Source organism: Drosophila mojavensis, unplaced genomic scaffold (assembly GCF_018153725.1).
Source record: "Drosophila mojavensis isolate 15081-1352.22 unplaced genomic scaffold, ASM1815372v1 contig_80, whole genome shotgun sequence".
Lineage (NCBI taxonomy): Eukaryota > Metazoa > Arthropoda > Insecta > Diptera > Drosophilidae > Drosophila > Drosophila mojavensis.
In genome coordinates this window covers 1448684-1462601 of record NW_025318906.1, presented here as the reverse complement: position 1 = coordinate 1462601, position 13918 = coordinate 1448684, and the positions used below count along the sequence as shown (strand labels likewise).

The window sequence follows — 13918 nt, the reverse complement described above, 5'->3', positions numbered from 1 at the left end:
ATAGGTATATATATATGATATATAATATAAATATATATATACATAGATATATATATGTATGTGAACACAAATACACACTCACAATCACACTCATAAACACATATACACTGCAAGAGATTTAAACGAATTAAGATTAAAATTAATTATGGGTTAGAAAAATTAATAAAAAAAATTCAAAACGTCTTTTATTTGGATACTGAAATTGGAAATCATTATGTAAAGCGCTAAATTTGATGTTGGAAACACATAGATTTGTAGATTCTTCTCCTAATCGGATTAAATTATAATGAATGGTCTCCTAATATATCAGTTGAAATACCTTAAATGACGCAAATTATGATAAATGATCAAATATTTAAATCTTTGGGAGTAGAACAGAGGTCTGAATGGAGAGGAACTATAGAGAGATAAATTCCGATTAAAACAACATGGAATAACTATGAATACTCATATAAAACAATCAATGAAGTCTAGTGATTGGATGATAAAGACCGAAAAGGAGCGAGAAAAAAAGACAGTGATAGAGTGCCTAATCATAGAGATAAATTAGAGAAAAGAAATAGTTCTACGATAATATTCAATGAAACATTGATGCATGATATGTACATAGAGAGCGTAGCTCTCGATAGACGAAACCCTGCGCAATTGATGATTGAGTGATGCTCATTTACCCGATAATATCGTCCCGGTTAACGTGAACTCTAAATTTGACAAATACTTTAGTCTCTGGTGTTATAGTTCGAATACCCTCGAATATGGTAAGTTAAATTATGCGGTCAAAAACAATTTTTTTTTTTTTTTTTTTTTTTTTTTTTTAACCGTTCAACTAGAAGAGATGGGTAAATACCGTTTTAATACATGTCTTCTATGATCTTTGAAAACAATAACTTTAAGCGGAATTTTGCAAATTTTCTGCAAACTATTTCGTTTGTTCCCATGCTAATAATATAGTTAAATGATGTATCTAGTTTCTATTAGCTTATAACAAGTTTTCAATATATACCAAATCATGCCAACAGCCATATTAAGGGGTATAAAAATCGCATAAAGATGCTCCAGTTAAGCACGCGTATAACTAACAGAATACAGTTAATTATACAAATCGCTCAACAAAATGTCGAGCGATTACAAATTTTCTTGAGATGAACCAAAAACAAACCAAACTTGACTAACGCCCAAAAATGATAAACACGATCGAAGCAAGCTAAACTAAACTAGATGCGGCACAGCTGCTGCTTATCTTGGTGGCTTACACATGGTTCAAGAACCAGTTCCAGCCAACTCGCATTTAAATGCGTTCATTGACTCGACTTTGCTACGAATGTGTGCCATAATTTATTGAAATGGATTTTAGGGTAGAGTTTTTCGAGCTATTCCATGCCATATTCCATAGAAATCAAAATAATTGCAGTATTTGGCAAATATTTACCGTTTGTCTTAGACTAGACGAATGTATAAATAAGACTATCGTCTGGCATTGCGAGTCTCAGTTTTACTGATTGGACGACGGACAATGAATTCAGCGTGGCTTCGTCGTTTCGGCTTTCTATGTTTGGTATTGACTTGCTGCGAGGCGGGTACGTAAACAAACCAAGCGAGATTCAGTGGAATCAAATTGCAGAACGATTCACATTTGCAGCACCATCGACTGAGAAGGAGGAGCAGGCGGTGCGCGTCTATCCCATCAGCGAGGAGCAGTATGAACGCTTGCTGCAGATTACCGATGGCAATAATCTTATATCCGAGGGGCGTCTGACTACCGCCGGATTCGCTTCGGTGCGCAACACGCTCGGCTCGGGCTGGCAGTCGCTGCTGCGCATTGTCGGTTTCACCCCGACTCGCACGGATCAGCCAAAGATCGATATTGATGGGCAGCCTCTGTGTGTGATGAGGCGTAATGTATACGATGCTGAGTCGCTTGGCATAGAGGGCAGATCGGGAAACGGCGAGGAATCGGTCATCAATTGCATTGTGGTGCTTAAGCGGGATCCAGCATTGCAGTCCCTCAGCTCTAGCAATCCCGACTTTGCGCCCTATTGGTATCACGAACAAAGCGGAGAGCAGCAGCAGCAGCCAGCTGAGCTGAACTTTGCACCCGAGGCTGAACAGCAGCTGCAACGGGTCAGGACATCAACAACTACAATTGCGCCAAAGGTAACTAGGAAGCGTAACAAAGCCAAATCCAAATCCGTATCCAAGAACAAGAAGAAGAACCAGAACAAGAAAAGGGCACGCCCATCTCTCAAATCTGTATATGCTGTGGCTGCTCCTCGTCAATATGGCTCACCCTACGGACCACCTGCACCACCACTGCCACAACTGCCACCACCTCCGCCACCAGTGCCAGCGGCACCATATGGCAGTGCCTATGGCGGTGCTTATCCCTTCCCTAGCTACGGCCAGTACAATCCCTATGCAGCCTACAGCCAACAACTGCCTTTTAGCCCTCAATCAGCTTTTGGCCAACAGCCCTATCCATATTCGCCGCAGTATTACGGACAGAGCCCCTACTACAATCCCCTTGCCTATTACGAGCAACAAGATAAAGAGGAAGAGGACATTGATGAGGACGATGAAGACGAAGAGTATGGCCATGATTTGCATGTGGAGTCAGAAGACGAAGACTATTATGAATAAAGATCATATAAAATATACTTAAATGAATATATGAATACTGTTTGAATTTTAGAGGTAAATTAATGATAGCCAATCAAAGGGCTAAAGTTATGGTTTAAATGGAACATGAGATGTGCAAGAAACTTTTTCTGCAAGCAATATATAATTGTTCGAAAAGCATTTAGATATTAGATATCTAGAATTGAGACTTGCCATAGACAAATGTAAAGTTTTGAAAAGAATGAAAAGCTGCTTAAGAGTTTTTCCATGAATTCATCTGTGAATTCATATAAATACTTGACCCATGTCTGAACGTAATCTTGATCTTTGCTGGAGTTACAAATTAAGAATAAACTATTTCTGAAGTAGGCAATACTCTAACTCTAAGTTCCATGCGCTGAAAATAATTGTCAGCTCGCCAATAAAACTAACTATGTTCAACAATTGCTGAAAATCTGCGGGCTGGAAAAAGCTTAGCAATTTCTTTAATTTAGATAAAACTTATGATTTAGCCGGAATCCATCAGAATCTGTGATATATAATAAACATCATTCACAGATGATCTAGAGAGTAAACTGTGTTTCGTGCCTGTCTAAGGGAAGTTATCTTAAAGCCCAGACCTGAAAGTTAAATTCATTCCAGTCGCAAATGCAGGAAGTGTTGGCTACTTTATAGTAATTCATATATGAATATTTCAATTTAATTAATTTTCTTACAGCAAAAAGTTTACAGCAGCGATACAGCAAATCATGAAAAATTTAATTTACCCATTAATTAAATCTTTTTAAAATAAGTTTTAAATTTGATATCAAATCCAAAATTAATGGAGGAATGTAAAAAAAACATAAAGCCTTATTTGTAAAGCTTTATATATTCATTTCCATTTACATGTGCCCAACTAGAATCTTTTCTAGACTTAAATAAACAACGCCAATCGAGCTGCTCTCAATATCTGATTACTAAATAGCCATTAGCTCCGCCTTATATGTACATTTATCCATTTTCACTTTAATCAACTCGTCTCCGTTCTTGCCAAATTTTCAAATATCATTCTGTTGCTCCCAACAGCCGCCGAGACACGTTAATAAATAAACAGTTATCTCATAAATGCGAACAGCGATCATTAAAACCAAATCGTGGCTTTTTTTTTTTTTTGTCGACTTCGCATTGTCTGTTAAGGCTTGGCCTAACGAATTCCTCTCAGAACTGGGTCGGCGCGTAAATTATGTATCAAAGAAAGAAAAAGAAAACTAACAAACAGATTGTTCATATTAATGTTTTGATTTTTATGGGGTGCTGTAATTTAAATGATAATGCCATACGAGTCTTTATAAAGATGTTGCCTCTAGCCATAGCTAGTTATTCGAACAGAACGCTCGAAAGGCCAGAGATGAAGATTTTGCCACTTGTTGCGCTTCTGGCGCTATGCGCAGTCGCAGCCGATGCTGGTGAGTCCTTCAATGATCCCAATTGCAGGATGTGAGTGAGAGTTTGATTTGTTACCTTTGCAGCTCGTACGCAGCTGCTGCGCATTCACGAGGTTACTCAGCAGGAGTATAACGATTTGCTCCGCCTAACCAGAGGCGGATCGGAGGTGTCAGAGTCACGCCTGCTGCGCAGCCCGCTCAGCGGCTTGGCCAACTTCGCTCAATCGCTTTCCTTCGAAGGCAACAAGCCAAGTTCCGCTGCCAAGCGCTATCCACTGTGCGTTGTCTCGCCACAGGATAGGGATGGACGTCATATCACCTGGAACGCAGGCGGCTCTAACGATGAGAAGTATGATGACAAGTTCGAGTATGAGGGTGGACATGGACATGATCATGACGGTGTTCATGATGATGATGATGACGACACCGATAAGGATAAGGACGACAAAGCTGGTCGCCCTGTTGTTAACTGCATTGTAGTGGTCAAGGGTGACAAGGATAAAGATCGTGACTCTAACCATCATGTCGTTCCCGGTCCCAAGCCAGGCCCCCCTATTGGTCCTCAACCAGGTCCCCCCAATTACAGTAGCGACTATCCGTTGGAGCTGTGGAAGTGGTATCAACAGTTTGGCAGGTGGCTTAGCCAATTCCCTTGTGATCCGAAAGTGCAAAGGTGCCCTTAAAGGGTGCGACAGCTCTTTAAAATCAAATAAGGAATATTTAATGAAATAAAAAACAAACGAATTTATATTGCAAAATATATAAAGTAATAAACAATGTGTTTGAATTTTGCTTTTTTGATAGCTCGAATCGGATTTTAATTCGAATTCCAAAATGTATTAAGTTGAGTAAGTAAATATAAAATATAATCTATGTTAAGATATCTATCTGAAAAGCCGTTTTCAGAATTCGATAGGAGTAAACTCAAATAGAGCAGTGTGCGTAGCTCTAGTTGCTCTACTAAATATCTCCAACGATATCTAAATTATTCCAATTGGAATTCAACTTGGACTTGCTAGATGCTGCATTCTGAAAAAAAAAATCGAATGCTAATTTTCGCGTTTCTTCTCAGTTGAGTGAACGATCGAAAGTGTTACAAGGTCCGTGAACTAACAATGCAGGGGAAACAAATAAGAGAAAGCACCACTACCAAATACCCTGTATTTGTTGTTGTCAGCGAAGGTTTAACTGTCTGCAGCGAAAGGAAAAGCTTTCTATGCTTTATAAGAAAAGTGAACTTGCATTCGAAAAGAATTTAAGAATTCTAGAGAACGACAATAAATGTTTTTGTTTTTATATACAGTTTTATAGGTATTGTTCTTTAACTTTCATTTATAAGATATGCCTTTGATATTTATTATTTACTTCTGCATAACGAATGTTGGAGAAAGTGAACGCATAAGTTCTATGAAAAGAATATTTCATAAATACGAAAAGGTCAAGTCTATAAATCTTTGTATCTGACAACAATCAAAAACTTTCTTTAAAAGTTTTGTGTTTATAATGAAAGAATATAGTGTGTATAAGCTGTAGCAAAAGACAGTGTCAAAAGATTCCTGTAGACATGGCTTTCTGTGTCTCACATGCCCTAATGCTAGCGCAGTTCTCAACGTTTACAGGGTATATAAAGGCCTGATCTAGGCAACAAAACAAGGCCACCCATGTAAACAAGTGACACAACACTGTCACTTCCACACACACGCCTACACACACACAGCCGCATTCGCCTACACACATGGCTGGCTTTTGTAGGAGCTGCCGTTGGCGGCACATTCGAACAACAGCAAGGACAACGCGCTGGGCTAGGCGACTGAAAGAGAATAAATTAAAGAACAACTCAAAATATCTGCGGGGCAATTTTTACCCAGCAGTGAAAGTAACTGAGTCTGTTTGTGTGTGTGTGTGTGTGTGTGTGTGTGCCCTGTCGTTGCGTATGTGTGCCGATTTGCTTGCCTACGCCTGTTTGCTGTTAAGTGCAAGTGCATCGATAGCAACACACACAGCAGCAAACAGAAAGGCAGAGAGGGAGAGCGATTGCTAGCGTGCGACTAAGATAGAGAGATAGAGCTGAGATAAGCGCCCCGCCTGGGCTGTCTCTATGCAACTGCAAAATAATTACTTTCATATCCAGCGGCAATTAAATTCATTTAGTTTGGCACCAATTTTCCTGCTACGAACTGTCACAGCAACGAGTGGGTGTAGCCTAAGCGGCATGTGCTTGACTAATACATACCCTAGGTGGAATTTGAGTATACTAAAGCAGATGATGTATGACAAGCGTAGCTCTCAAAGTGCCTGACTTATAGCTTGAATAATATTTCTAACTGTATGTACATATATATCGATAAATTGTAGAATTTATCGATATTTTGTATATTATAGCCACCGATTCCACCAATTTCATATTCTTTTCGCTCGCTTGCCAGAGTCTTACATGCTTTGCAGTTGCCTGCCGCACTCGTACATTCCGCACCAATATACCCACTTCCCACATTCACTGCAGGGTATTACAACAACAATGTGTAAGAGGCACACTATTAAGACATTCATTCATTCCACATTCAAACGTAGGCTAGAGCTCTTGCCAGCTTGGCTGTTGAACCTGCTGACCCACCCAGCCCATCAGCCACGCCTTCTGCCCCCACTCTCCTCTCCTATACTCTTACACCCACCCGCCCGTTAGCTCGTCTGGTCGGGCAACTCTCTAAACTATGTCAACTGTTAACTTTTTTAGCCGCTAGCATTCCGCGCGCATGGCTTACATATTTTTTTCAAGGACCCACGCACAGCTGCCACGCCCACCAGCGCTGAAAGCTAAACAATAAATTGCTTTAGGCCTGTGCAGCTAGTGGCACAAATCTGTATGCTGGAGTCGGAATTTATTAGATATCGATTTAATTGTGAAATTTCTCGCCAAATAAATGATCAAATAATTCATTTTAATCGAGCTCAATCAATTGTTACTTGATATCCCAGATTAGAATTTTGCTAAGCGAATACAAATTAAATTCGTAAATCTGGCAAATTGATGATTGACTGATTGAGGAATTGTTAATGAACACAGCGTGGCAGATTGTGAAGATGTTTAAGCTGAGAACTTGTATTACAAATTCAGTTTAACTTAAGTTTTATATATATAAGTATAAATATATTTGCATATTAAATATAAATATAATTTTAAATTATTTTGGCTTAATGCTTGTTATGATAGATCCATATGAAATGCTTACACAAATATGCTAGAAACATATATATATACATATATAATATACACCTATCTGTCTTGGAGAAAGTATCTATAGAGTCAGGTCTAAGTCAGAGAGATGCCTAGACAAGAGTATACGGCTTCGATGTATATGTATCATGACAGAGAAACTGTGAGCAGGACACAGGATTTTACTAGAGCAAGCTCAAGCCAAAAATGTTTTCAGTCGGTAAACAGTTTGGTAAGTTCGACACACCGACCAGGCCAACAAACCATTTGCATAAACCATTTTCACCTAGGCCTGATTGGCCTAATAAATTGATTGACTAATTGAATTACAGACTAGGCGACAATGCCAGCGAGCTAAGATTTGATTTCGATTATAATTAACTGATTGACTGATGGATAAATAACAAAGGCCTAAAGGTTAACCTGCTCAACATTTCCATAGCCAGACGAAACGTAATAAAATTAGCATAGAACCAAAAACAGCTTTGAAATTTATATGATGAAAGCAGGCGCAATATATAAGTATATGAATTTAAGATCTTGAAAATTCAGAGCTTCAGTAGAAGTGAAGTCTCTTACAAGCGTGAAGTGTACAGTAGAGCCATCATAATCAAGCCACTCATATTTTAACACTGAAACATTCCTGACATAGTACAGGAATATTTGTTAATTTAACTCTATAAAGTTTGATTGAATTAGTGGTATTGCTTAAACTATTACGCTGTCAGTTGTAGGAACAGACACATATAATAATATACCTATAATAATATATAATATACTCAATATAATAACTAGCCCAAGAACACATAACACACCTGGAATGAGACCTTTTAGTATGTCAAGTCTTTTACTTTAGCTATTTCTGTCAACAACTTTGAGCAATTATGTAAATTGTGTCGAAAAGCCTCATTTATAACTATACAAATATTTGAAGAACTATATATGTATTAGCATAAATAGCTGTCAGTTGGTAATCAAGGATATTAAGCGCTGTTCGCTTATAAATTATGAAATTTTCTACGGCTGAAAATAAATTAATGCTTGTGACGTCATCGAAAATTACTTTTACATATATGTATATATATATAAAGCACGTACATAAGTATATACAAAGAAATCAAGTCAATTTAACACTTACATTCGAGTTCTTGATAAAACTCGTTCGTTGTATAAAAGCATATGCCACATCGAGTATCATTTGGTTGAGGCGCAAAAATTGATAAGTGCCTTGTGGTTGTTGCGGCCATTAACACGCACACGCACACACATGCATATACACAGACACACTCACACACGCAAGCATAAGACATACGCATATATCTAACGAGCGACCAACACACGTCAATCAAACATGGCGTCAAATAATCATTAAGAAGCAACACACAGTTAGAGAGAGAGAGAGAGAGAGAGAGAGATAGAGTGCGAGTGAGTGAGAGAAAGAGGGAGTGGGAGTGAGAGAGTTGTATGTTAGAGGAAGCTGGAGCATCATTTTAAAAGGCAGCTGTTGCTGTGCTCTTCGAGTAGTAGGCGAGGCAGTTGCTTTGGCTTCCGTTGTAGCCTGTCATGTAGTTGACATTTGATTTGACTGACAAAAATTGATTTGCGGTTGCTACTTGAAGAGGGTTTGGGCCCACTCACATTGTCAATTTAATAATTGCTAAAAATATTGTAGCTAAAAACAATAAATGCGGCACTACAAGAGAAAAAGAGAGAGCAGACAGAGGGACGTAGAGAGAGGAGGGGCAACAATTTTGATCATTGCAATGAAGCCAACAGCAAAAGTTCACTAACGAGCTGTGATTTTTCTAGCCATCAGGCGAGAAGCTGTTGGTGAAGCATGGGCTAGACTGCAGGCCAATGCGATTGACGTCAATTAAGTGCTATAAGCGCCACTCGGGCTCCGATGCAGAGAGACGGCAGTGCGAGCGGTACGGGGGACGTGGTAGAAGGGGGGGAGGGGGAGTGGAGAAGTGGAGGAATGGTGTCGTCTCGTTGCTTTGTTTGTTGCTGTTTGGCAGCTGGTTATGGCAGCATAGGCGCGCGTTTGACACACTTTACGGGGCACCTAGCAGATTGATTGCTGCCACTCAATTGGCAGCACACACACCAGCACACTCAACTAACACACTCACACACACACACACACCCAGGCAGTTACAACCTTTGGCCTAGGCTCTGGCTCTGGCTCGTTACACGCAACGTTGCGCCATCGAATGTTGCCTACTGTTTCCTATCCTTTATTTTCTATTTTTTTCTTTTTTTGGTATGCCTGCTACTTTTTCGGTTACCGTTTGCCAATAGCAAGAAGCGGGTATATTAGTTTTGAGAAGAAATATAATTTAACTTCTTTAAATTGGAATTAAACTATAATTAATGTATAAGCACATATATGTATGATAGAAATCAAGAGGTTTAATATTCATTAAATGTATCTTTATCTCTCTAGAGCTAACATAAATTTTTTATATTCATTGATAGCATTTATCGATTGAGAATAGATGAGAAATTTTATAATAGCTAATGAATATTTGTTTTTTTTTATTTATTTATTTATTTATTTTTTTTTTTAACTTCTTAAAATCAATACCGAAAATTTATGATATATTTTGCCTTTATTTAAATTCACCCAAAGTTTTAAATAAAATTGATCTGAAATTTCTTTTGCCATCCATTTTCGTATTTAGCTTTAATTCAAATACGCCGAGAGCCGGAGTAAAGCTTGATATGCAAGAATGAATGAGAGATCTACCTGTTATTTATCTTATCCTACCCAGAGTAGGATAACCCATTGATCAATAGTCTCCTGCATTATATTCAAAATAACATTTAAGTAGAAGTAACAATAACCCACTTTCAACTTCATTCTTAGGGTATCTGCTAGTATACCATCTCTAACATAACACAGCCTTTCTGACTATATATTTTCACATATCTCATTAAACTCACAATAAAAGCAAGCTTTCTGTGAATTATTAGCCTGCTGCTCATGCCCCAGCATGCCCCAGTCAATCACTCCCAGCTTCTTATAGTCTACACATACATATAAGATATAGCACAGCCTATTATACTTGGAATACATGAAATGACAGCTCAATTCTCTCTTTTTTTTCCTCTCTATATCTTTGTCTTTCTCTACTCTCTCTTAGAGTATCTCCAAGTCGATGACTCCTCACTGCCTCACTCTCACTTAAATCTCTCATTTTTTTCTGTTTTTTTGCAGAACAACCAATGCCTGACAAGCGATTAGAATAAATTGCAACAAGCTGGCAAAGCGACAGCACAGCAGCAACAGCAACAGCAGCAGCAGGCTTAACGCATGCATTTGACACGAATGTTGCGGCCTGGCAGATTTCAGCTTGAACAAGTTCTCAATGGCTCCATCTGTATATCTAAAAATATCTATATATATATCCTTATATATATACATATATTTATATGGATGTATGCAATGTTTTTGAAGTGTTGCATGCGTATTGATGTATGTATGTGTGTGTGTGTGTGTGTGTGTGCGTGTGTAATCAATTTTAGTGGCGTCGCAAACTTTTTCAATCCGTTGCCATTCAATTAAAATTTTTCGCACAACTTTGTGAGCTCCTAAGTGGCCCAACATGGAGCTGCTTCATCAGCCAATATATATATATATATATATATATATATATATATATATATATATATGAATTTCTATATATATAAATCTCTCGCTCTTTACCCCATATATAAATTTTTACATACACACACATAGACTCGCTTGCTCTTGAGCGTATTTTTATGCAATTGATTAATGTGCTTTGTGCGCCAACATGATGAATTGCCATTTCAAAGGTGCATTCGTGGCTTTGAAATCCTCTATACAGTTTTTTCTCAATAATATGTACATATATGTTTTCATTAAAATATTGGCATACTTGAGCTAAACTTGTAGAGCTTAAACTTAATCAAAAGTTTAATGAACTTTTAGGCAATTTTCAGAATCAGTTTCAAAGGCAAAAGATTTGACCCACTCTATACCGATTGTATTCCCTCAACTAACTAGAAATCTTTACATATTATGCACCTTTCTTCCTCCTTGACACACGTTTATTATTAAACTTCAATTCAGCATCTTCCACACTCAATAATCAGTCTGAAATGTCAGTTAAGGCACATTTCAACTCATTCTTAATTAGTCTTAATTGTAATTTGACTGCCGGAAAGTGCATGCTGACATTTTCCGAAGAACAACCATAGGAAGATGGAGACGAACTGACATATGTATGTTCGCATATGGCCCACAGGCTTTTCCATTTTCCACACACAACTTATTTTAATGGCATGCAAGCAGCAACTAGTTCAATTTAGCTTGTCATTTCGCTGTCCAGCAACAGACACTCACACACACGCAAGCACTCAAGTACTCACAGATGCACACGCACACACATCGAGCATCGTTATAATTTTCCATGCTGGCAAAGACAAAAGCCTGACGTGAGAAGCAAATTTTCTTTTGTGTGTGCGGCAGACTAAATTGAAATTCTATGCAAAACTTAATCAAAAATTGTTTAGCAATGCACAAGCAGTGTACAGGACACATACACTCAAACACACACGCATACACACACACACTTACATACTTGAAAAAAAAAAAATAACATCAAACTTTGGTAGAAATTGAAAAATAATAACAAAAAGTTACCGTGGCAGCCGAAGTTGTTGTTCTTTTTGTTGTCATTGCTGTTGTTGTTGTTCTTGCTGTTGTTGTCGTTGGCATTGTTGCTGTTGTTTGTGCTATTGTTGCTCTAATTTAATGCGTTGAGTTTTCTCTTTCAATACCCTTGCAGAGAGTATTGTAACTGGGTCAAGAGTTGTGTAACGCATTGGGAAGGAAGATAACTCTAAAGCATATCGATAACTGAAAAGACTTCAAAGAAAGAAGCAGAGAGACAAAATAAGAGAAAGATAGAATAGAAAGCCAGAGTAAGAGGGTGACAGATAGAGAGAGGGTTTCCTTTAGAGAGAAGTCAAAGAGAGAACGGATCAGGGAGAATATGCACATATAGATCGATTCCTTTTTCGAACTTCAGTGAAAGAGAAGATTTATATGTCCTCCCACTATATCTGGATTTTTAGTCTCGCCTTTTTAAGCACAGCTTGGGCACTAATATATACATACATATGTTCTCATTAAGAGTTATACAAGTATATAATATCATATAGTTGCTCATTTAGCAGGGTATCTGCTAGTCCAATGCTTTCGCCTGGATTCCGCTTGTTTTGCTTTTAATTTATATAGCTGCTCGAAGCACTCGGCACCTGCACTCGGCTGATGCTGCTGCCATTATTCAATCTGATGGCGTCTTTGCTGCTGGCTGACATAGGCCGCCACTTCTACTTCTTCCTCTGCTGCTTCTTGCTCTCCTTCGTATTATTATTCTTGTTATTGTTGTTGTGGTTGTTATTGTTTGTATTTTAATAAAACACTGACAGCAACAGCAGCAGCAACAACAACAACAACATCGCAACGCGCTGCCTGACTCAAGTAGAGTCGAGTCAAGAGAGATAGACAGATAGAGAGGGAGAGAGAGAGAGAGAGAGCGAGAGTAAGAGTAAATCTTATTATTTTATCCTTTGTTATTGCATTTGCAAAGCCGAGCACTGGCTTAGCCTCAAACAGTGCGCAGCTCTGCCTTGTTCTTGTTGATGATAATAAATCTGCATGCTGTTGCAGGGAAGCTTATAGAAAGGCGGGGACTATGGGCCGCTTCGCTGAGTATGGCCTGTGATTTTGATTTTGCTTGTCACTTGGGCTGGCCAAACGCTGGAACAAACGACCAAGAGAGAGATAGAAAGAGAGAGAGAGACGGAGCGAACAACGTCATATGTCAACTGCATCAATATTTGCATTTTGATTGAAACTTACAAGAAAGCAAGCCAGCTGGCAGCCAGCAGCCAGCAGCATTTGCATATGCTTGTAGTAAAGGGCAACTGAACTCGTCTTGGTTAATTATTGAAGAGATGTGGGACCACTTTAAATGACAACAGCACAGAAGGAGCCAGAGACAGAGATAGATGGATATTTTGAGTGAAAGAGAGATAACTTTAAGACATTTGCCCACCATTATGAGCAGTGAAGACTCTCAGAGATGTTTCGTGTCCATGGCAAATGCAGTTATGTTGTTAATTTCACTTATAACGCACATTAAACGCAGATATGCAGCAGCTGCTGCTGCTGCCTCTGCCGCCCCAAATTGTTAGCCGACAAAAGCTATTTGAACATAATCAGTGCAAAGTGCTGCCACTCCATTTGCAGTTCAGCCCTGGCAATGGCCATTGCTATTAGTATTTGCCATTGGCCAATGGCCATTGCCCAATGTTGTTGTCGGCTCTAAAGGCTCTGACATTGTCGTTCTGCTCAAATTGGGTCAAAATGCGTTAAATGTCGCCAACGCCAACGCCAACGAGTTAATCAATAGCAACAACAACTAGCCAAAACAGTTCACAGTTGGCCGATAATAATGCCACTGGATTTAGCCATTTTCAAGCTAGATTGCCTACAAACTGTATGCTAATAGCTGCATAAACATGTTGCGGAAGTATTTGGAATTGTTGTGGTAGATCAGTTATCGAATCGTATTGCCATTTTCCATAGACTTCAGCGAAAAATCAATCAATGACAAATGGCTAA

General features: G+C 38.7%; 1 protein-coding gene across 1 annotated transcript; it reads left to right on the top strand.

Annotated features, from left to right (window-relative positions):
- Window positions 1-1081: 1081 nt before the first annotated feature.
- Window positions 1082-2660, top strand: LOC6578366. Its single transcript, XM_044010748.1, has 2 exons — window positions 1082-1577; window positions 1640-2660. Exons 1-2 carry the CDS (start codon window positions 1514-1516, stop codon window positions 2635-2637), a joined length of 1062 nt encoding a protein of 353 aa, XP_043866683.1. The 5' UTR covers window positions 1082-1513; the 3' UTR covers window positions 2638-2660.
- The last annotated feature ends 11258 nt before the right edge of the window (window positions 2661-13918 follow it).